The sequence below is a fragment of the Hemitrygon akajei genome, unplaced genomic scaffold (assembly GCF_048418815.1).
Source record: "Hemitrygon akajei unplaced genomic scaffold, sHemAka1.3 Scf000144, whole genome shotgun sequence".
NCBI classification, from domain to species: Eukaryota; Metazoa; Chordata; class Chondrichthyes; order Myliobatiformes; family Dasyatidae; genus Hemitrygon; species Hemitrygon akajei.
In genome coordinates, this window is record NW_027332030.1 from 1,071,659 (window position 1) to 1,094,559 (window position 22,901).

A 22,901-nucleotide genomic window follows, 5' to 3' on the forward strand; every position below is an offset into this window, starting at 1 on the left:
TACAGTGAATGTGTCTCGAAGAATCCAACCGAGAATGAAAACACATTCCGCACAGAGGATGGAGATGCGGGGAAGGGGCTCAATTTGCATTCACTTGGACAATTGCGATATATTAGAACAAGGTTGTTTTTTTAAAAAAAATCGCTTCTTAGTATCACGGGAGAACCCTTCAGTGAAGCAGAAGATGCGCAAGCTAATGCTACGGGGCAGTTACTGAACTCCAAAAGCTGCTGGATAATCGGGTTGCCATGGAGATTTGATATTGTGCAATAACGGGGAGCGCGACTCTGCAGAATCAAGCCCTGAAATGTTGCTGCTTCTCCGGACCGGTGAAGGATTCACACTGGACTTCCTTAGATGCCAGTAGCATTTCCAAATTTTTATAATCCCTAATGGAGAGCGGGAAAACTTTGGGAAAACATAACCGCGATATAGAAGGTTAATGGGAAATATAGCAGGTGAAATAAAATACTGAAGACCGAGACACCCGATAATAAAACACGCCTCTTGCACGACACTCTCACACTAACTACGCGTGTCTCCAAGTAGCTACAGATACTGACCTTCGGAATCTCTCAGCCCCCACAGACACCACAACTCCTCCTCTAACCTCCTCCAATCACCCAGCGGCTTCCGTACAGGCTGTACCCACATCCCTCCACCAGAGAGCATTCCCCCTCAGCTCGCCTGCTCATTGAACACACCTCCCAATAAACACACGTCTCCCCCAATAACATCTCTCCACAAGCCTCCAACGGAGACCATTCCCCCTCATCCCGCCTTACATGTATCGGGATTTAAACTTGTATGTTGTGCTACTTGGCCCCGAATCGGAAGCCACACATGCCTCTTCCTCCGCCCCTCACCACTGGGGATCATTTTACCAGTATGGGAGGGATATGGTCCGGAGGAACCAGGGATATTTTGGATCCTGTCCTTAATTTAGAATTCCAAAGGACATTCCGGACAGTACTGGGCCGTCAGATGCCCGCCATGGTGGGACGGAATTTGCCTCACCCTCGGTTCAGAGTATTCTCAGCACTTTGTTTTTCCCTTTTGCTGCTTTTTTTGGTCATTCTCTGAGTTTTATTAATTATAGTTATAATGTGTTGTCGCGCTTCGGGGATTTTTATATGTTAGAGTTGTGTCTTCCATAGTTTACAATCACGCTGCAATTATCCTTGGATACTTCGAATTAATTCTCCTTCAGACTTTGCAGGAATCCAGTTGAGTCCCCTTGGACTTTTGCCTCTCATCAGACTGATTACCTGTAAACTTGTCCCGAGTCTGGGCTCTGATTCCTTCGTGCCCTGGAGTATATCAAACGGGGCGGTGCTAATCCCTCGGGGCTCGGTCGTCCTGATCCTCGCCGAATGAACTTCTAGCCGAGTTATTCCGAGTTATCCAGCATCCTGTAAGTTCTTCTCTCTCACTCCTCCTCTCTCTCTCGCTCACATTTTCACACTCTCTCTCTTTCTCTTTCTCCACCCCCTCTCTCTCTCCTCCTTTCTCTCTATCTTTCTCTCACCCTCTCTCCTCCTCTCTCTCCCTCTCTCACTCTCTCGCTCTCTGTCTCTCTCTCTTTCTCTTTCTCACTCTCTCTCTCGTTCTCTGTCTCTCTCACTCTCTCTTCCTCTCTCTCTCTCTCTCTCTCTCTCTCTCTCTCTCTCTCTCTCTCTCTCTCTCTCTCTCTCTCTCTCTCTCTCTCTCTCACCGTGGGAGAAGAGATCTCCTTGAATGTCATAGAATCATAGAAACCTGCAGCACAATACAGGCCCTTCGGCCCACAATGTTGTGCTGACCATATAAAGTACTCTTGGAACTGCCTAGAATGACGATACTGCATTACCCTCTAATTTTCTAAGTTCCACGTACCTATCTTATACACCTGCATGATTTTCTCCAGACTAAATAGGACGATGAGCTCACTGTGGTTGTGACGTTCCCCAGGGCTCCGGACTAAGTTGGTTAAACTCCTTCCCTGCTCTTTTGAACGTCATTGTAATATTTTCACATTTCAGAGGACGTCCTTCAGACAGCTGGGTTGTTGCAATGCGCCTCTAAAGTCTGACAGCAGACCAGTGAGTGAATCTTCGATGGTGCAGAGTCAGAAAGCAAAGAGCTGCCAGCCTGAGTCAGGACTTTGGGGCTCCAGAGAGAGATGGGGTCTAGAGTTTCCCAGGAGAAGGGGGAAGCAGGCGAGCAGGATGTGCCTACAGATGAACGATCGGAAACATTTGGAAATTGATTGAAAAAAAATGCAAAACGCTGGAGGAAATCGGCAGATCAGGCAGCAAAATTGGAGAGGAATAAATGGACAACGTGCAGGCCGGGCTCCTTCAGAATGCCTGGACTGTGTACTCCTCTGTTTAGTTGCTGCCTGAACTGCAGAGTTCCTCCAGCATTTTGTGTGTGCGTCTCTGTATTTCCAGCAACTGCAGAATTTCTTGTGTTTCATATCGACCTTTGTAAGAGATTGTACTTTGGCATTAGATACACGTTGATATTGAGTATATTGTTTATGGGAGCCTCTTTCTGCGTTGAAACAGCTGTTGAGTTTTCTATATACCAAAAAATACTGAGATATGGACATGGAACCGGGGCTTGCAGAAACAGTTAATGGCAGTGTGATTACCTATAATGCCGTGCATTAAAAATATCACCGGCACTGAAGCATCGATCATTTGCGCAGGCGTCAAGTTTGATGACGTTGGCGAATATCACCCATGCGCGCAGCTCAGAAAAGGCTTCTCGGGAACACGGCTGCTGGTCTCGGACGCAGGTAAGCGATTATCTCGGAGTGACTGTCTTAAACACCGAGTGAGGGTCAATTGCTGTGAACTGCGGGTGCCGTGGCCCGCAATCCCGACACAGTCATGCTCTCTTACCGCTCTCTCAGCCCCACGATCCGTACACGGGCCCCGGGGAGCTTCTTTCCCCTGAGGGAATGGGAACCGATGGATCTCTCACACAGAGCTGAGCTCCAACTATCTAAATGCAAGGATTAGGAACTCGGAGAAAGGGAACAGAATCTTTTACATCACCAGTTGAGAAAATCACCTTTGTTACACTTCCAATCACAAACAAGAGAAAATCTGCAGATGCTGGAAATCCAAGCAACGCACACAGAATGCCGGAGGAACTCAGCATTAGTACTCTTTTCCGTAGATGCTGCCTGGTCTGCTGAGTTTTTCCAGAATTTTGTGTGTGTTACTTGTTCTACCTCCTTTTGTTCTGGACTTTTCTACCCGTGACGACATGTTTTGACCCATTCTCTCTGGGAAGATAATGACATCAAAAACCTTGGTCCAGGGCAACAAGTAGCTTTCACATAACAAACGTGCCGGAGCCTGTTGGTCCTTTTGCTGTGGTACCGTTTCCTGGATGGTAGCAGCAGGAACAGTTTGTAGTTGTGGTGAACTGGGTCCCCAATATCCTTTGGACATTTTTACACACCTGTCTCTGTAAATGGATGAATAGTGGGAAGTTCACATCTGCAGATGTGCTGGGCTGTCTCCAACACACTCTGCAGTTTCCTGCGATTGAGGGAAGTACAGTTCCCATACCAGGCAGTGTGCAGCCAGTCAAGGAGCTCTCAATTGTGTTCCTGTAGAAAGTTCTTGGTATTTGGGGCCCCAACCCAAACTTCTTCAGTCGTCTGAGGTGAAAGAGGTGCTATTGTGCTTTTTTCACAACACAGCCGGTACGTACACACGAGGAAATCTGCAGATGCTGGAAATTCAAGCAACACACACAAAATGCTGGTGGAACACAGCAGGCCAGGCAGCATCTATAGGGAGAAGCACTGTCGACGTTTCTGGCCGAGACCCTTCGTCAGGGCACCATGTGAGATCCTCAGTGGTGTTTATGCCAAGGAACTTAAAGCTCTTCACCTTCTTAACCACAGATTGGTTAATGTTAATAGGGGTTAGCCTGTCTCCATTCCTCCTGTAGTCCACAATCAGCTCCTTTGTTTTTGTGACAATGAGGGAGAGTTTGTTTTCTTGACACCAGTCAGATGTTGTTCAGACCTCAGATAGAGTCAGCAATCAAATGGTTGAGCATGATGCGATGGATGTGCTGAGCTGTGTATATCACAATGCAAGAAGCATCGTAGGAAATCCCGATGAGCTCAGGACAGGGAATTATGATATTGTAGCCATTATTGGGACTTGTTTACACCCAACAGTCTGAGGGATTTAGAGGAACAAAGTTGTAGATAGATTGTAGACCATGTCAATAAACATAGGTTTATTCAGTAAGTGATTTTAACTTTCCATATATTGACTGGGACTCCCATACTGTAAAAGGACTAGATGGGGTAAAGTTTGTCAAATGTGCCTTTAATCAGTATGTAAAATTCCCAACGTAGAAGTGTGCAATAACCTGTTAGGAAATGATCCAGGGCTGGTGACAGAATTTAGTGATTATAGTGCCATGAGATTCAAAGGAAATATGGAAAAAGAAAGGTCTGGACCATGGGTTGAGATTCTAAATTGGGGGAAGGTCAATTTTGATGGTATCAGAAAGGATTTGACAAGTGTGGTTTGGGACTGGCTGTTTCCTGGCAACGAAGTACTTGTAAGTGGGAGGCCTTCAGAAGTGAAATTTTGGGGGTGCAGGGTTTGCATGTGCCTGCCAAAATAAAAATTGAAAATTTCCAGCTGTAGGGAACCTTGCTTTTAATGAGATATAGAGGCGCCGGATATTTTGTTCCTCAAAAAACCTCAGACTGTTGGGTGCTACCAAGACCCATTAATGAGTACAATTTCACGCACTGAGCTCACCTGAGTTTTTTTTAGTTGTCTGCTGTTGGTTTCGAAAAGTTTCCCTATAGTTTTTGCTCTATTATGTGCCCTCTCTCTGGCTTTTATGGTGGCTTTGGCTTCTCATTTTAGCCACGGTTGTGTCCTCCTGTCTTTCTAATATTTCCACTTCTGTGGAATTGCTCAGTTCCCGAATTGCTCCCAGAAACTGCAGCCATTGTTGCTCCATTGTCACTCATATCTTTCCTTTCCAAACAAGTTTGGCCAGCATCTCTGTCACAGAAACATGGAGAAGTTCAGTACGGAAATGGGCTATTTGGCCCATCTAGTCAATGGTGAAAAAATATTTAAGCTGTCTAATGCAACCACCTGCACTGGGACCATCACCCTCCATACCCCTACCATTCAGTGTCCCATCCAAACTTCCTTTAAGTGGTGAAACCGAGCTCATATTCACCACTTGTGCTGGCATCTCATTCCACACCCCCACAACCATTTCAGTAAAGAGCTTTTCCAAATGTTCCCGTTAAATTTTCACCTTCCCCACTGATCCATGACCTCTGGTTGTCATCCCACCCAACCTCAGTGGAAAAAGCTGCTTGACTTTACCCTATCTATACTCTCATAATTTTCTATACTTCTAACAAATCCTCAATCCAATGTATAATTTCCTTCGTTATGTTTAGAGCCTTTTTTAGGTGTATAAAATGATGAGGGGCATTGAGCTGTTGGGAAATGATCTAAGGCTCGTGACAGAATTTAGTGATCATAATGCCATGAGATTCAAAATAAAGATGGAATAAGAGAGGTCTGGACCACAGGTTCAGATTCTAAATTGAAGAAAGGTCAATTTTGATGGTATGAGAAAGGATCTAACAAGTGTGGATTGGAACAGGCTGTTCCCTGGCAACAGAGTACTTGTAAGCGGGAGTCCTTCAGAAGTGAAATTTTGAGGGTGTAGAGTTTGTATGTGCCTGCCAAAATAAAAGTTGAGTGATAACAGGTGCAGGGAACCTTGGTTTTCAAGAGATATCGAGGCCCCAGATATTTTGTTCCTCTAAATCCCTCAGACTGTTGGGAGCTACCAAGACCCATTAATGACTACAATATCATGCTTCCACGCACTGAGCTCATGTGAGTTTTTTTAGTTGTCTGCTGTTGGTTTCTAAAAGCTTTTGCTCTATTATGTGCCCTCTCTCTGGCTTTATGCTGGTTTTGGCTTCTCATTTTAGCTACGTTTGTGTCCTCCTGTCTTTCTAATATTTCCACTCTGTGGAATCACTCAGCTCTCGAATTGCTCCCAGAAACTCCAGCCATTGCTGCTCCGTTGTCACTCCTATCTTTCCCTTCCAAACAAGTTTGGCCAGCTTCTCTGTCATAGAAACATGGAGAAGTTCAGTACGGAAATGGGCTATTTGGCCCATCTAGTCAATGCTGAAAAAACATTTAAGCTGTCTAATGCAACTACCTGCACTGGGACCATCGCCCTTCATACCCCTGACATCCAGGCTCCCATGCAAACTTCTTTTAAATGGTAAAAACAAGGTCATATCCACCACTTGGGCTGGCATCTCATTCCACGCTCTCACAACCATTTCAGTAAAGAGCTTTTCCACATGTTCCATTAAATATTAACCTTCCCCACTTACCCATGACCTCTGGTTGTCGTCCCACACAACCTCCGTGGAAGAAGCTGCTTGCATTTAACCTATCTATACACTCATAATTTTCTATACTTCTAACAAATCTCCAATCCAATGTATAATTTCCTTCTTTATGTTTAGAGCCTTTTTTAGGTGTATAAAATGATGAGGGGCATTGAGCGTGTGGATAGCCAAAGGTTTTTTCCCAGGGTTGAAATGGCTAACACGAGGGGCATAGTTTTAAGGTGCCTGGAAATAGATACTGAGGGATGTCAGGGGTAAGATTTTTACACAGAGAGTGGTGCGTGCGTGGAATGCACTGCCAGCAGAGGTGTTCCAGGCAGATACAAATGGGTATTTTAACAGCCTCTTAGATATCTAGAGCTTAGATAAACAGAGGGCCGTGTGCTAGGGAAATTCTAGGCAGTTACTAGAGTAGGTTACATGGTTGGCACAACATTTTAGGCTGAATGGTCTGGAATATGCTGCAGATTTCTATCTTCTATTTTGAACAGTGAAGTAACTACTCTTCTTTAATTTGTATAGGGTCCACGATTTTAATGCCACTTTTCTACACTCCCGTGGACTCTTTGTCCATCTCCTGAGTAGATAGAGATGGAAAAATATTTAAGAATTAAGATATCCACCATCTGCTTTGTTTCCACACGTGGATTACCATTCCGGTCTTCCAGAGGACCTTGCAATCCTTTTGCTCTTAATCTATCTCTAGAATCTCAGAGAATTATCCTTCATCTTTTCTGTGAGGGCAACCTCATGCCTTCTTTTAGCCATACTGGTTTATTTCTTAAGTGTTCTCTTGCATTTCTTATACCCCATAAGATTCTGCCTGCCTATACCTTTGCCATAAAGCAGCCTGTCTCAATCCACAGTTGCCAGATCCTAGTGTTAATTCCAGGTGTTGATCCATGCCCTGAACACATCCGCCTTTCCTACGCTGCTCCTTGAATTGAAATATACAGGCTTCAGCATATTCACTGCACCATGCTCAACTTTTTCATTCCTGACTTTGTCTGAGGACTGAACAAAATCTGTCTCCACAACCCCTCCACTATCTGTTCTGTTATTCAGGCTCCCATTCCCCCTGCAACTTTAGTGTAACCTCCCCCAACCACCCCCACCTCCCAGCATGCAGCTGTATCACCCCTTTGGCTTTCCTCTCCCAGATCAATAAAAAGGAGGTGCATACCAGGTACAGGCAGATAGGAACAAATGGGGTACTTATGAAATACAGGAAATTCAAGTGAACACTTTTGAAAGAAATAAAAGAAGGCATGAGGTTGCCCCAGTAGACAAGATCAGAATGGTAATCTATATGAGGAAACAAAATAGATGGGGAGGTCAAATCAGTGGATGTTGTCTACATGAACTTTAGCAAGGCAATTGACAAAGTCTCATAAGGAAGTTTGGTCAAGAAGGTTCAGTCACTCAGCATTCAAGGTGAGACAGTAAATTGGATGATCAAACCTTGGCAACTCAAGTAATCTCATCTGAAATGTTGTCCTGCACCCATTGATGTATTTTGTAAATCTTTTTACAGGTTAAAAATGAGAAATAATTTGTCTCCAGGAATCTCAAACACGACACGCCAGTTTTGCTGTCTCTGTCTAGATGTTTAAAAAGTGGAGCAAGAGATTTAATCGACCATCCTTCCTGCTCAGACTGTGGGGAGGGATTCACTCGGCCTTTGACCAACTGGCATGCCCATCATTTTAGTCAGGCAAAAGGCCGTTCACCTGCTCAGACAGTGGGACTGGATTCACTCGGTCATCTCAACTGAAGGTAAGTTCACACTGGGCAAGGCCATTCACCTGTTCTGTGTGTGAGAAAGGATTCAGTCAGTCTTCCCACCTGTGGACACAACAGTCAGTCCACACCGGGCAGAGGCTGTCATCTGCTGAATTTCTGGGAGAGAATGCACTCAGTCATCTGACCTAATGGCACACCAGTGAGTTCACACTGGGGAAAAGCCGTTCACTTGCTCAGTCTGTGGGAAGGGATTCGCTCAGTCATCCAATCTGCAGAGTCATCAGGGAATTCACATTGGAGAGAGGCCATTCACATGCTCAGTCTGCAGGAAGTTATTCACTCATTCATCTCACCTACAGAGTCACCAGCGAGTTCACACTGGGTAGAAGCCGTTCACACGCTCAGTCTGTGGGAAGGGATTCACTCGATCATCCCAATTACAGGCACACCAGTTAGTTCACACTGGGGAAAAGCAGTTCACCTGCTCAGAATGTGGGAAAGGATTCATTGAGTCATCCACCCTACAGATACACCAGTGAGTTCACACTGGAGAGAGGCCATTCACCTGCTCAGAATGTGGGGCGAGATTCACTCATTCATCCACCCTATGAGTCACCAGCAAGTTCACACTGGGGAGAAGCCATTCACCTGCTCAGTCTGTGGGAAGGGATTCACTAAATCATCCCATCTACAGGGACATCAGCAAGTTCACACTGGAGAGAGCCCATTCACCTGCTCAGAATGTGGGAAAGGATTCACTCAGTCACCACAATTACTGGCACACCAGTCAGTTCACATTGGGGTGTGGCCGTTGTTATGATTCCCTAGGTTTTGTTTGCCGTGGACTGTCATTTTAAGAGAGAGAGAGATTAAGAAGGTGAATCAGTCTGCCCTGCAGCTTGTTTACATCGCTCGCAGCTTGTTTAGTTTTAACCGAGGACAAAGATACTCAGAGTCAGACTGAAATGAAGGAGGGAAAATAGGATCGAAACCAGGGAACTAGTGGCCAAGGGTCACTGATTGCAACTTTCCTATGCCCACAAGGGTGGGTTAATTATCGATTCAGCATACATCGAATGTGTGGATGTCACCTCGTTTGATCCATAGGAGTGGATCTGATTTGGGGTATCCTGTGACGACCACTGATGTGTTAACCCTTGCCTGGGTGTGGTGGGGTAATTCACTTGAAGACGATACCCTTTGTGACAAGTCACTTTCGGTGATAATTCATATGTGGATTTGGAACGAAGACAGATAAAATCTACAGCAACTGTTGTCTTGTTTTACCACCATGAAACCTGTGGTATTCAACATAATTGCCTTCTCTCAACATTTACGCTGGATTACAAATATCTCTCTCATCAGCTATTCCATGGTTGAACTGCAACTTTCATACTTTGCCTTCTCAAAACTCCAAGTCTTGTTTCTCCCGAGCTCAATAGTTTTGGAGTTATATTTGCACATATATATACACATAACAATGTTAACTTTTGTTTATCTTGATTGTTACTATATTATAAGTAGATTCTAATAAAGATTGTTTTAACTTCAAAAACAGACTCCAGGTGTAGTCTATTGCTGCTGGTTCATTTCTAAAGCGTTATGATTCATAACAAAATTGGGCCTGCGTCCGAGATATCAACAGTTTTGGGGGCATTGTCATTAATTATCGATTTCATTGAGGAAGTCCCTTTGATTTATTTGTGTGTGGAAAATCAGCAGCAATGGATGTTGATAGATGTCTGGAAGCGCCAACCTCTGAGGTATTAGAGGACGCCAGAAGGATTGAGTTGTTTTGTATTGCTAGGTTAAAACTTGCTAAGGTGAAATCGACAATAAGGAGGGTACAGATGCAGAGGATAATAGCTGAACATTATGTATCTGAGGGTGTGTTTAAAGTGGAGGATTTGGACGTGTTTCCTGAAAGTAAACATCATGAGCGTATGCTGCAGTACAAGTGAGAAAAATTAAAGATGGAGGCTGCAGAAGGCAGAGGCAGTTTGAGGCTAGGGAGGTAGAAAAACAGGGAGGAAGCAGAAAGACAGAGGCTGTTTAAGCTGGAAAAGATAGAGAGATTGCAGCAAATGGGTCTCGCGTTAGACTCTAGTGATAAGTTTAAAGCCAGTCAGGAAGTTAAATTGGTACCTCCATTTGACGAGGCAGAGGTTGATATATACTTTCAGCACTTTGAGAAGGTTGCTCAAAGTTTAAAGTGGCCAAAAGAGGGTTGGCCTATTATCTTACAAAGTGTATTTAAGGGGAAGGGTCAGCAAGCCCATTCTGCTTTGACAGTTGATGAAGCAGCTGATTCTAACATAGTGAAACAGTTTGTGCTCAAAGCTTACGAGTTGGTCCCAGAAGCATACAGGCAAAAGATTGGAAATTTGAGGGAATCTGAAACAGACTTATATGGAACTTGCTTATGAGAGGTTTGTGTGTTTTGACTGCCGGTACACATATAAAAATATAAATGATGATTGTAACAGCTTGAAAGTGTTGCTTTTAATTGAAGAATTCAAAAGGTGCATTCCTGATGACATAAAGACCTATTTAGATGAAAAGGATGCTGCCACTTTGCAGGAGTCTGATAGAATAACAGATGAGTTTGTTTTTACTCATAAGGTTAAGACTGTCCCGAATAAGAGCTTCCAAAAGAGGAGCAGGGATCACCAGGGTAAACCAGACATTAAAGCTGGAATACTGACAAGAGTAAGGATGAAGGGAAGCAGTTGAAGGAGAAATATTCTGGTCTCACTTGTTACTATTGTAAGAAAGCTGGTCATATGATGGTTAATTGTTCCATCCTGAAGATGAAAAAGGAAAAGGAGTCAGTCCCGAATGCCTGTGTCAGTATGTTGAAGCACCTATCAACCCACAGTGTTCTGAACATTCTGTTTGCGGTTCAGTTAGGGTCTGAGAGGTCTGACCGAGTTAAGATGGGATTCGATCATTTTATGTCAGATGGGTTTGTATTAGTAAAAGTAGGGTCAACCCGGGTACCAGTGAAAATTCTTTGAGTTACTGGGGCTTCTCAGTCACTTATATCAGACAGCGTTCTAAAGTTTGGTGATGAGACTAACACTGGTGAGGTAAATCTTATTAAAGTCATTGGGGGCGACATGGTTTCCGTGCCATTGCACAAGCTAACTTTACTGTCAGGTTTGGTTTCTGGACCTGTTCAGATGGGAGTATGCTCCAGTTTACCAGAGGAAGATGTTACTTTCCTGTTAGTGAATGACCTGGCAGATGGTAAAGTTGTTCCTGCAGTGCAGTTAACAACTAACCCAACCACTGACGACCCACAGATGGATTTTAACATTTATTCTTCCTGCGCAGGAACTCGAAGTATAGCTAAAATGTCTGCTGACGCAGACGAGTTTATCACAGAACAGAACCAAGACCCTGAGTTTGAAGCTTTAAAAGAAACAGCTTTCTCCAATGATGAAATTAAGAAGGTGCCAGTAGGGTATTATCTCAAGGATGGAGTGATAATGAGGAAATGGAGGCCAACTGCTATACCAGCGAGTGCGAAGTGGGCAATTGTTCACCGTTGTAGTTCATGAAGTTTATAGGACTGAAATTTTAACTTTGGCCCACAGTCTGCCCTCAGTTGGCCATTTTGGAGTAAATAAAACTGTAAACAGGATTATGAAATAATTCTACTGGCCTAATCTGAGGAAAGATGTTGTGACCTTTTGCTAAAACTGTCACATTAGTCAAGTTGTTGGTAAACCTAATCAGATCTCCACAGTGCCCCACTGCAGTCTATATATAACTGCATTTGGTGAACCCTTTTCAAAATTTATAGTGGATTGTATTGGCCCCTTGCCAAAGACTAAAGCTGGCCATCAGTATCTGCTAACTATCATGTGAACTGCATCCAGATTCCCAGAGGCAATACCTCTCAGAAATATTAAACCTAAAACTGCGCCGAAGGCTCTTACCAAGTTTTTTTTTTTACTTTATTTGATTTGCCTAAAGAAATCCAGTCTGATCAAGGAAGCAATTTAACATCTGGATTATTCCAGCAGGTATTTTATGTACTGGGAGCTAAACAAATTACACCGTCTGCGTACCATCCAGAATTACGATGGGTTCTAGAAAGGTTTCATTCTACCCTCAAAACAATGATTAAGACACAATGTGTTCCACACTGTCTCTCTCTCTCTCTCTCAATGACTTGTAAAGGCTTGAAAAATACATCATCGGACGCACGCACACACATGCCAAAAAAAGACATACTGTGTTGAAAATGGAAAGGACTGAGATGAAGGAATATATTTGCTTTTGTTCGCAGTAAGAGAGTTCGTACAGGAATCACTGGGCTTTAGTTCATTTGAATTTGTATTTGGTCATAGAGTGAGGGGACTTTTGACCTTGTTAAAGGAACAGTGAATGGATGGGGATGTGCGTGTTAACTTGTTAGACTAAGTTTTGAAGTTCAACAATGAACTACTCCAGGCCTGTAGTCTAGCGAGACAAAACTTAAAGATTTCTCAAAACAAAATGAAGTGTTGGTTTGATAAGTGGGCTTGCGAAAGAAAATACCAGGTGGGGGATAAGGTGCTTACTTTATGTCCAATGTTGACAAATCCACTTCAGGCAAAACTCAATGGACCGTATGAAATAGCCTCTCAAATTAATACTGTGAATTATGTTATCAAAACACCCGACCGATGTAAACTAACACAGGTGGTACAGATAAATATAATAATGCCTTATTTTGACAAGCAGGCACCATCTGTGAGTGTTGTTGTCAAAACATATGAATCTGGCAACCCTGAGAATAAAGCAATTGACTTGTCTGAGACTTTTCACAAGCCAAACATTGTCCCAGTTAGGCTAATGATCTAGGTTGTTCCAGAAAACTTTGATAACAGGTTGGCTCAACTGCAGCCAAAAGAACAACAACAGCTGAAGGAATTAATTCTGCAGTTTCAAGATTTATTTCCCGATGTTCCCAAGCAAACCACGGTCGCAATACATGATGTAGATATTGGTTAAACCGATTAAAGAACACCCATATCGCATGAACGTAGAAAAGTGTAAATAGGCTGAGAAAGAAATTGAAAAAATGCGGGAAAATGGTATTATTAGTCCTTCAGCATCAGATTTGAGCTCACCCTGCATTATTGTGCCTAAACCTGATAGTAGTGTTAGATTTTACACTGATTATAGGAAGGCAAATGCAGTAATAAAAACACATGCCTATTCTATCCCGAGGATGGATGATTGCATCAATAAGGTTGGAAAAGCTTAATTTCTTACAAAGATTGATCTGTTTACAGGGTATTGGTGTGTTACATTGACGGACAGAGGTAGAACAAATTGTGCATTTGTGATACCATCTGGGTTGTATGAATATAATGTCTTGCTGTTTGAATGAAAACCGGTCCAGGAACATTCCGGAAAATGAATGATTCTGTAATTCGAGGGTTGGAACACACAGATGCCTATATTGATGACTTAGTCACAGGTAGTGACACTTGGGAAGAGCATATCTCTGCAGTAGAAAAACTGTTTGACAGGTTTTCCCAGGCCAGCCTTACAGTTAACTTAGCTAAGAGTGAATTTGGCCATGCCACTGTGACCTGTCTTGGCTATGTTGTAGGTCAATGCAAGTTGGCTCCTGTTCGGGCAAAAGTCCAGGCAATTTCTTAAATTCCTATTCTGACTGCTAAAAACGCTCTTAGAAGGTTTCTGGGAATGGATGGATATTACCGTAAGTTCTGTAAGAACTTTGCTGCTATCGCTCTTCTTCTGACTAACCTGAAGAAGGGTGAAAAGTTTGTTTGGATCGAGCCTTGTCAGGAGGCATTTGAACGATTTTAAGTTATTATGTGAGATTAGGCCAATCAATGGAGTGCTGTCAGCAAATTTAATTAGCAGATTGGAGCTGTGGGTGGCAACACAAATCATGGGTGCACACAAAGTAAAGGAGAGGGGCAAAGAGACAACCCTGTGGGTTATGTGTCCTGAGGGTCAGAGAGACAGTTGAGATGGAGCCCATTCTTACCACCTGCCGGCGATCTGACAGGAAATCCAGGATTCAGCTACACAAGGCAGGGTGAAGGCCCCGGTCTCTGAGCTTCTTGTCGATACGTCACGCCTTCGTATGGCTACTGCTCTGCCCATGACTGCAAGGAACTGCAGAGAACTTTGGAGAGCAGATAACATCAGAGAAACAAGCCTCCACTCCATGGACTCTTCCTACACTTCCCCTCCCTCGGAAAAGCAGGACATGTACTCAAGGATCCTCACAACCTGTACATTCTTACTGCAAACCCGCTCCCCCATCGGGGAAGAGATACAAAAGCCTTAAAGTGCGTAACACCAGGCTGAAGGATGGCTTCCTGTCTGCAGTTATAAGCCAAATGAATGATAAAATGGACTCGACCTCACAATGTAACTCGACCTGACCCTGCACCATATGTCTATCTGCACTGCACATTCTCTGCAGCCATAATGCTTTGATACAGTTATTTTTTTGTTGTATATCAGCTCGATGTACCGTCGTAATGTATCGATCTGTGTTGATGATACATCAGGCAAGATTTTCACAGTAGCTTCGTACGTGATGATAATAAACAAATTTCCAATTTTAATTGTGTGGAAATATTAGACAGACTGAGCTTCTGCTCTGGAACCACAGAAGGAAACTGAACTGTTGTAATTTCTATGGAAAGCAAATATATGGAAAATGCTTCAATCTCACATCACAATCTGCAGTAACAGGGATCACGTGACCGGTGGTTGGTCTCCCATATCAATATCAGAATCTGGTTTAATAACACCAGCATACGCCAGGAAATCCGTTGTTAATTGTTAATTCTTAACAAAAGATTTTAACAATTGTGATTTAAAATAAGAATATATATATATATATATATATATATATATAGTACAAAAATAGAAAAAGTAAAAATGTAATAAACTATTTTAATTGTGTGGAACTATTTGACTAACTGGGTTGTTGCTTTGGAAATTCTGAAGTGAAGCTGAATTAAACTGTACACATTTATGAGAAGCTCAGAGAAATACAGATGGCTAAATTCTCACATAAACGGGTCATACACCCAGAAACGTTGGCAGCACTTCAGCACGTCGAAACAGTGAATGAAACATGCAGAAAATATTACAGAAAAAAAATCATTGTCCACCCACAACGAGAGGACGTGACAGATCCGGATCTCACTGCCTTGTCTGCAGGGGCAAAAAGTGAGCTACACGTACACGTTGAGCAGTGACCCGCAGATGCTGCAGATCTACAGAAAAACGTGAACGGGAAACGGGATCAGGTGACGGGTGGAGGATCTCCCTCCTGAACTGGTGACTCTGCTCCTCTCCCCTCACACCCTGCCCGACCCATCTGCCGCATTCCCTACATTATTCCATATTTACACCAGATACATGTCTACTTTTCCACACCATATCTACACCGATCCCTTTCCCTCCACCCCAGGTCACAGAGTCACAGGCTCGATTCCCATCCCGGTCCGAAACATAATTCAAGCCCAAACAGGAAGTGTTCACGTTTCATTTAAATCAGTTCTGTGTTTATAAACACTAATTTCTATTCACATTCCACGGGCCTCAGTGGACAGGAACCCTGAAACATCAAGAGAGAAACTGCAGGAGGTGACCATTCGGCCCCTCTGACCATCAACAAGATGGCGGCTGCTCTCCTATCTCATCCATGTTTCTGTCCGATCCTCAATTCCTCGATCCCTTCCACACTTCTGCCGGCCTCTTTTCCACGTGAGGACGATCACTGAGTCTTCACCGCCCTCTGTGGAGGGGATTTACAGATATTCACCACCCTCGGAATGGAGACATTTCCCCTCATCACAGTCCCGGACAGTCCACCCCCTTTTTCAGAGACTGGGATCTCTGGTTCAACCGGTAATGATGTTGTGCATTTCAATGTGTTCTCCTCTCAGTCCTCGAATCTCTAAATGACATTTAGAGTTATCACGTTTGATCTTTCTTCAAGTTATGACCCCAGCACTCCAGGGATCAGTCAGGTGAATCTTCTTAATCTTCTTCTAACAAATACTCTCTAACCTCTTTGCTCATCCTCTATGGAATTAATTTACATCTTCTTCAGCCCCGTGTTGCCCCAAGCACTAACCTCCCACCCCTGTCACTATTTCCACCTTCCCACCTCCCCCCTCACCTGGATCCACCTCTCACTCCCCAGCTCTTGCCTCATCCCCACCCTCACCTCTTTTCTCTGACTATTTCCCGTCCACACTCAGTCCAGAGGGTGGGTGTCGGCCCGAAATGTTGACGGTCCATTTCCCTCCACAGATGCTGCCCGACCCACTGAGATCCTCCAGCAGTTTGTCCTTGGTCTGTATAACCCGTGTTACTATGGGGAGAGGGATTTTACACCATATTCCAGGGTTAGGGTTAGGGTTAATGGACATCTCGGTGAGACAACAACATTAATCACGGGTTTCATCACTGAATCCAGTGTTGTGGGATGTAAAGTCCCCTGTTATGTGTCCGGCTGTGCCGTGTTGTTGGTGGAGTGGGCAGCGTGGTGTTTGTCTCGATTCGGGTCACAACACCAGAATTGCCAGCGGGGTCCACACACAGTGTATTAGTCAACAGAAAACCTCTCGTCCCTGCAGTCTTTGTCTCCTGGTAAACTCAACACCCTGACAGTGTGGACCATAGATACCCCTTCCTCTCAGAGTCAGGGAATCATTCTGACAGCTGATCGCTGAGAGGAATTATATTGGTTGGCCATTAAAGTTCATCGAGATTCGTTTGGACGGATTTGATGTGGAGTTCGGGGTGTCACAGTGAAAGGGCCGGACGGCCGAACTCTCTCCGTTGTCCAATCATCCTTGCAGGTGAGGCGACACTTCACCTGTGAATCTTCCGGGGTCGCCCGTTGTGTCCGCTGCTCCCGATGCGGCCGCCTCTACACTGGTGACACCGGATCCTCCGCAGTTGTGCCGGGTAGGAATGTTTTTATAACGGGTGCCGATATGTTTCTTCCCTTTGTGCGGGAGGGGTGGGTTTTGGGCGTTGATGATCGGGATGCCGTCCTTTTTGATTCAGGGGGTGGGGAGGGAGTTTCATTTTTTTTCTCTCCGAACGACTTCCCTTTTTTCTTTGTTTCGTGGTTCTCTGGAGAAGAAAAAAAAATCTCAGCGTTATTTATGGATACCTGCTTTGATAGTAAATTAACCTTTGAACTATCCACTCCGAGCGGGACTTACTTACTTGGTCACTCAGCCAGGAACAGTCTGTGAATGCTCCCACCCAAATCACCAATTCCCCTTACACCACAGATATATCTGTCCAGATACTCCCCACACAAGACAGGCTGGAGCCAAAAATATTTACTACATGCCAGGCCCTAAAGAGAAATTACAAAATAGTCATAATGGCTTATACACACAGAACAGACTGAAGCTGTCCTATCTCTACACATGAGTGCACAAGGAGATAAGCATCCTGAAACCCTAGCTAGCTACCCTGAAGAAGAAATATGGCTCAGCATGGCTTAGTACATCTGTTGATCATCAGCAGTTTCTTTCAGAAAAACAGGCTGCTATGGTTTAACGAAGTGTTAACCTTCTAACATACTTTATCATTCCCTCCTTTAGATCATTACATGATCAACAAAGCAGTAACTTTTTACAGAGAAAGCAACCAAGTACAGCATTGACTTCTCAGTGGGTAAAAACGGCATACATCAGTGATTATAACAATGATATGTACAACCATTTAGACATAATGCAATATCATGCCTCACCTATTACCGACAGGTCTTCGTAGATCACCATTTCGACCCTTTGGTGAACGCGTGTAAATCCTGCCCTACTCTCTTGATGCTGTCAGTCTCCTCGGCAGTGTGCTTGGAGAGGGATGTAGACTCATCAGGGATATAGGTGCAGCATTCTGTGTCAATAATAGAACAGGTTCCGACTATTTGCCGGATTGCAATCATTTCAGTGGATATTTCTGTTACTTGGGCCTGTGTTTCTGTCAGGGCCCCTGTAGTATTGTGGCCAGCTCCTCAAGTGCTTGTAGCCAAACTGATTATCTCTCGTGAATTCCTGGCTACTCCATAGGAGAGAAAAGCGATCATCCAAAATCGCACAGTCTCAGTTATTCCTCTCGGCTGCTGGGCACCTGCAGTTATGGCCAGGATGTATGTTTCCCAGTATAGGAAGTTCAGTTTGGTGGGGGCCTGCGATACCATCCCGGAAAACACCGACAGCCACAGTCGTCTCTGACTGGACCACAGTTCCTCACTCTCTTCCCCAGGTGTTATTTGAGGAAGCCCAGGCTGAGAGTTCCTCACTCTAGTTGAGCAGGATTACAGACATTGGAATCATAGTTTTACGCAGCAGGCCCCTAGTTCTACCAGTTGGGCAAGGTGTGACAGAGAGACAGAAAGGTGTTAACATGGGGGCCCCCAGAAAGTCATAAACACGAACACCTCCATTACATTCCCGTAACGGTTTAAATGAACCAGCAGCAATAGACCACACCTGGAGTGTGCTTTTGATGTTAAAACCACTGTCTTTATTGGTATCTACTTATAATATAACAAATTAGCAAAATAATCAAAAGCTAAAAGTGTTAGGAGGACACATATGTGTAAATATAACTCCCAAACCACTGAGCGCAGGGACTACCAAGCTTAAAGTCTTGAGATGGTAAAGTATGAAATTCAGTTCATCCACGGGATCAATGACGAGAGAGAGATATTTGTAATCCAAGGTGAATGTCAAGAGAAGGCAATTACGTTGAATTCCACAAATTCCACAGTAGTAAAACAAGATAACAGTCGCTGTAGGTCGTATCCGTCGTTGTTCTAAATCCACATACGAATTATCACCAGAAGTAGCTTATCACAGGAGTACTGTCTTCAGAAGGAACTACCACCCAGGCAAGGGTTAACACACAGGTAGATTCCGCAAGGTACTCCCAATCCAGACCCAACACACAAAGTATTACCGACAGTGATTTCCACAGAATATCCCTTCTCACAAGTGTTTACCACATAACACACCCGAATCCAGCTAAGGGTTAACAAAAGTGGTAGCCACGGGATACTCCAACAAAATCCCCAGATGGATTATACGAATTATCACCAACAGTGATTGGTCACAGGGGTACCCTTTTCAAGTGAATTACCACACCAAGGCAAGGGTTAGCACAAGTGGTCCTCACAGGATACTCCCAAACCAACAGATCCACTCCAATGGATCAAACAAAGTGACAATCACATATTCGGTTTACGCTGGATCAATAGTCAACCCACCTTGGGGGCATAGGAGAGTCCAAACAGTGGCCTTTGACCTCTAGGAACCTTTGTTTCGAACTTTCCATCTTCCTTCTTTCTCTCTGGCTGACGGTGTTTGTGACTGTCCTTGCTTAAATAAAACAAACTGTGAGCTATGTAAACACAAGCTGCAAGCAAGTGTAAACACGCTGCATGGTCAAATAGTTCCGCCCCTCTTTCTGTCTCAGTAAGAATTAAACAGGAGCCGGGAAAGCCAGGCTTGTATACACAGGAATTTAGTAGGAGAATTTAGAATTTTGTATTTTCTCCCCGTATTACCTTTTTAGATATCTTCTGTTGCTCTTTAAAAGTTTCCCAATCCTCTGGCTTCCCTCTCATCTTTGCTATGTAATACATCTTCTCTTTTATTTTTATACTGTCCTTGAATTCCCTTGTCATCCACGGTCGCCCCCTACTCCCCTTAGCTGGCTTTTACCACAGAGATTGCGTGGGACTACAACCAGAGGCCATGGGTTAAGGGTGAAAGGTGAAATGTTAAGGGGAACATGAGGGGAAACTTCTTTACACAGACGGTCATCCGGGTGTGGAATGAGCAGCCAGCACAAGTGGTGCATGCGAGCATGTTTTCAATATTTAGGAGGTTCGTGTAGGTACCTGGATGGTAGGGATGTGGGAGTGGGCAGTTTAATTAGTTCAGCACAAACCAGATGGCCCAAATGGCCTGTTTCTGTATTGTAATTTTCCACAAGAACCTGAAGTAATAGTAATATTCACTCTAAGTCCTTTTAACAGCTGTACAGACCAACCATTCATCTCAGCAGGGATTTTTTATATGGCGTTAAAATTGTGGAACTTTAAGTTAATAATACGTTGAAGAAAATCCCAGATGCACGTCAAGAAAGGCAATTTGCATGAGATTGTTTCAGTTACTGTGGGGCCAGGCACCCATGCAGCTCAGCAGGAAGAGGGAATAATACCAATGGAGAGAGTCAAACTGAGCCAAGGCACAGATTGGAGATGGCAGAAATGCCCCATTCTTATAGAGACAGGACGAGCATCAGGGAATTGATGGTCAGTCCAGATACCAGCACTCTGCCCAGTCAGGAGATGATTTCTCTCAACTTGGGTTGAACCTCATTGTAACAGTGAGGAACAGCCAGATCAAAACTTGGCGATTCCAACAATCTCATCTGAAATATTGTCCTACAGCCATTGATGGACTTTGTAAATCATTTCGCAGGTTAAAACAAGAAGGAATTTGTCTCCAGAAATCTCAAACACAGCACACCAGTTTTGCTGTCTCTGTCCAGATATTTAAGAAGTGGAGTGAAGGATTCAATCGACTATCCTTCCTACTCAGACTGTGGGGAGGGATTTATTCGGTCATCTGACCAACTGGCACGGCCGTCATTTTACACAGGAGAAGGGCCGTTCACCTGCTCAGACAGTGGGAATAGATTCACTCGGTCCTCTCAACTGAAGGTACATCAGCAAGTTCACACTGGGCAAGGCCATTCACCTGTTCTGTGTGTGAGAAAGGATTCAATTGGTCTTCCCACCTGCCGACACACCAGTCAATTCACATCGGGTAAAGGCTGGTGATCTGCTGAATTTGTGGGAAAGGATTCACTCAATCATCTGACGTAATGTCACACCAGCGAGTTCACACTGGGGAGAGGCTATTCACCTGCTCAGTCTGTGGAGCGGGATTCACTTGGTCTTCCAACCTGCAGAGACACTAGCGAGTTCACACTGGGGAGAAGCCATTCACCTGCTCAGTCTGTGAGGAGAGATTCACTCGGTCAGACTTACTACAGGTACATCAGCGACTTCACACCGGGGAGATGCCATTCACTTGCTCAGTCTGTGGGAAGCGATTCACTCAGTCATCCCACCTACAGAGTCATCAGCGAGTTCACACCGGGGAGAAGCCATTCACCTGCTCAGTCTGTGGGAAGGGATTCAGTCAGTCAGCCAACCTACAGAGTCACTTGCGAGTTCACACTGGGGAGATGCCATTCACCTGCTCAGTTTGTGGCGCGGGATTCACTCAGTCTTCCAACCTACAGAGACACCAGCGAGTTCACAGTGGGGAGAAGCCATTCACCTGCTCAGTCTGCGGGGAGAGATTCACTCGGTCAGACAACCTACAGACTCATCAGCGAGTTCACACTGGGGAGAAGCCGTTCTCCTGCTCAGAATGACGGAAAGGATTCACTCAGTCATCTCAAGTACTGGCACATCAGTCAGTTCACAATGGGGAGTGGCCGTTGTTATGAATTCCTGGGTTTCGCTTGCTGTGGACTGTCATTTTAAGAGAGATTAAGAAGGCGAATCAGTTTGACTTGTAGCTTGTTTACATCGCTCGCAGCTTGTTTAGTTTTAACCGAGGACACAGACACTCAGAGTCAGATGGAGACGAAGGAGGAAAAATGGAAAGATCAAAACAAGGGAACTAGTGGCCAAGGGTCACTGATCGCAACTTTCCTATGCCCACAAGGGTGAGTTAATTATCGATTCAGCGTACTGAAAAGTGTGGTTGTCACCTCGTTTGATCCGTAGGAGTGGATCTGATTTGGGGTATCCTGTGAAGGCCACCGATCAAAACAATGCTCAAATTGGAGACGGCAGAAATGCCCCATTCTGATAGAGACAGGAAGAGTATCAGAGAATTGATGGTCATTCCAGATACCAGCACTCTGCCCAGTCAGGAGATGGTTTCTCTTCCAACTTGGGATTAACGTCAATGTAACAATGTGATACCAAATCAAACGTTGGCAACTCATGTAATCTCATCTGAAATGTTGTCCTACAGTCATTGACGAATTTTGTAAATCTTTTTACAGGTTAAAAATTAGAAGGAATTTGTCTCCAGGAATCTCAAACAAAGCACGCCAGTTTTGCTCTCTCTGTCTAGGTATTTAAGAAGTGGAGCGAGGGACTCAATCGACCATCCTTCCTACTCAGACTGTGGGGAGGGATTCATTCGGTCAACTGACCAACTGGCACGCCTGTCATCTTACACAGGAGAAAGGCTGTTCACCTGCTCAGAATGTGCGAAACGATTCACTCGGTCATCCGACCTACAGAGACATCAGCCAGTTCACACCGGGGAGAAGCCATTCACCTGCACAGTCTGTGGGAAGGGATTCACTCAGTCACATCACCTACAGAGTCACTTGCGAGTTCACACTGGGGAGAAGCCGTTCACCTGCTCAGTCTGTGGGAAGGGATTCACTCAGTCATCCCACCTACAGAGTCACTTGCGAGTTCACACCGAGGAGAAGCCGTTCACCTGCTCAGAATGAGGGAAGCGATTCACTCGGTCAGCCAACCTACAGAGTCACCAGCGATTTCACACTGGGGAGAGGACGTTCACATGCTCAGAATGTGGGAAAGGATTCACTCAGTCATCCCAAGTACTGGCTCATCAGTCAGTTCACAATGGGGAGT

The 22,901-nt window shown here is 44.5% G+C and overlaps 1 protein-coding gene across 1 annotated transcript in view; it reads left to right on the plus strand.

Moving 5' to 3' along the window:
* The first annotated feature begins 2,640 nt into the window (after positions 1-2,640).
* LOC140723892 (uncharacterized) overlaps positions 2,641-22,901 on the plus strand; it is a 68,366-nt gene continuing 48,105 nt past the window's right edge. The window contains exons 1-3 of the mRNA XM_073038432.1: positions 2,641-2,782; positions 11,513-11,637; positions 21,191-21,630. Coding sequence (XP_072894533.1) covers positions 2,641-2,782; positions 11,513-11,637; positions 21,191-21,630 — 707 coding nt within the window. The remainder of the gene's footprint in view (positions 2,783-11,512; positions 11,638-21,190; positions 21,631-22,901) is intronic.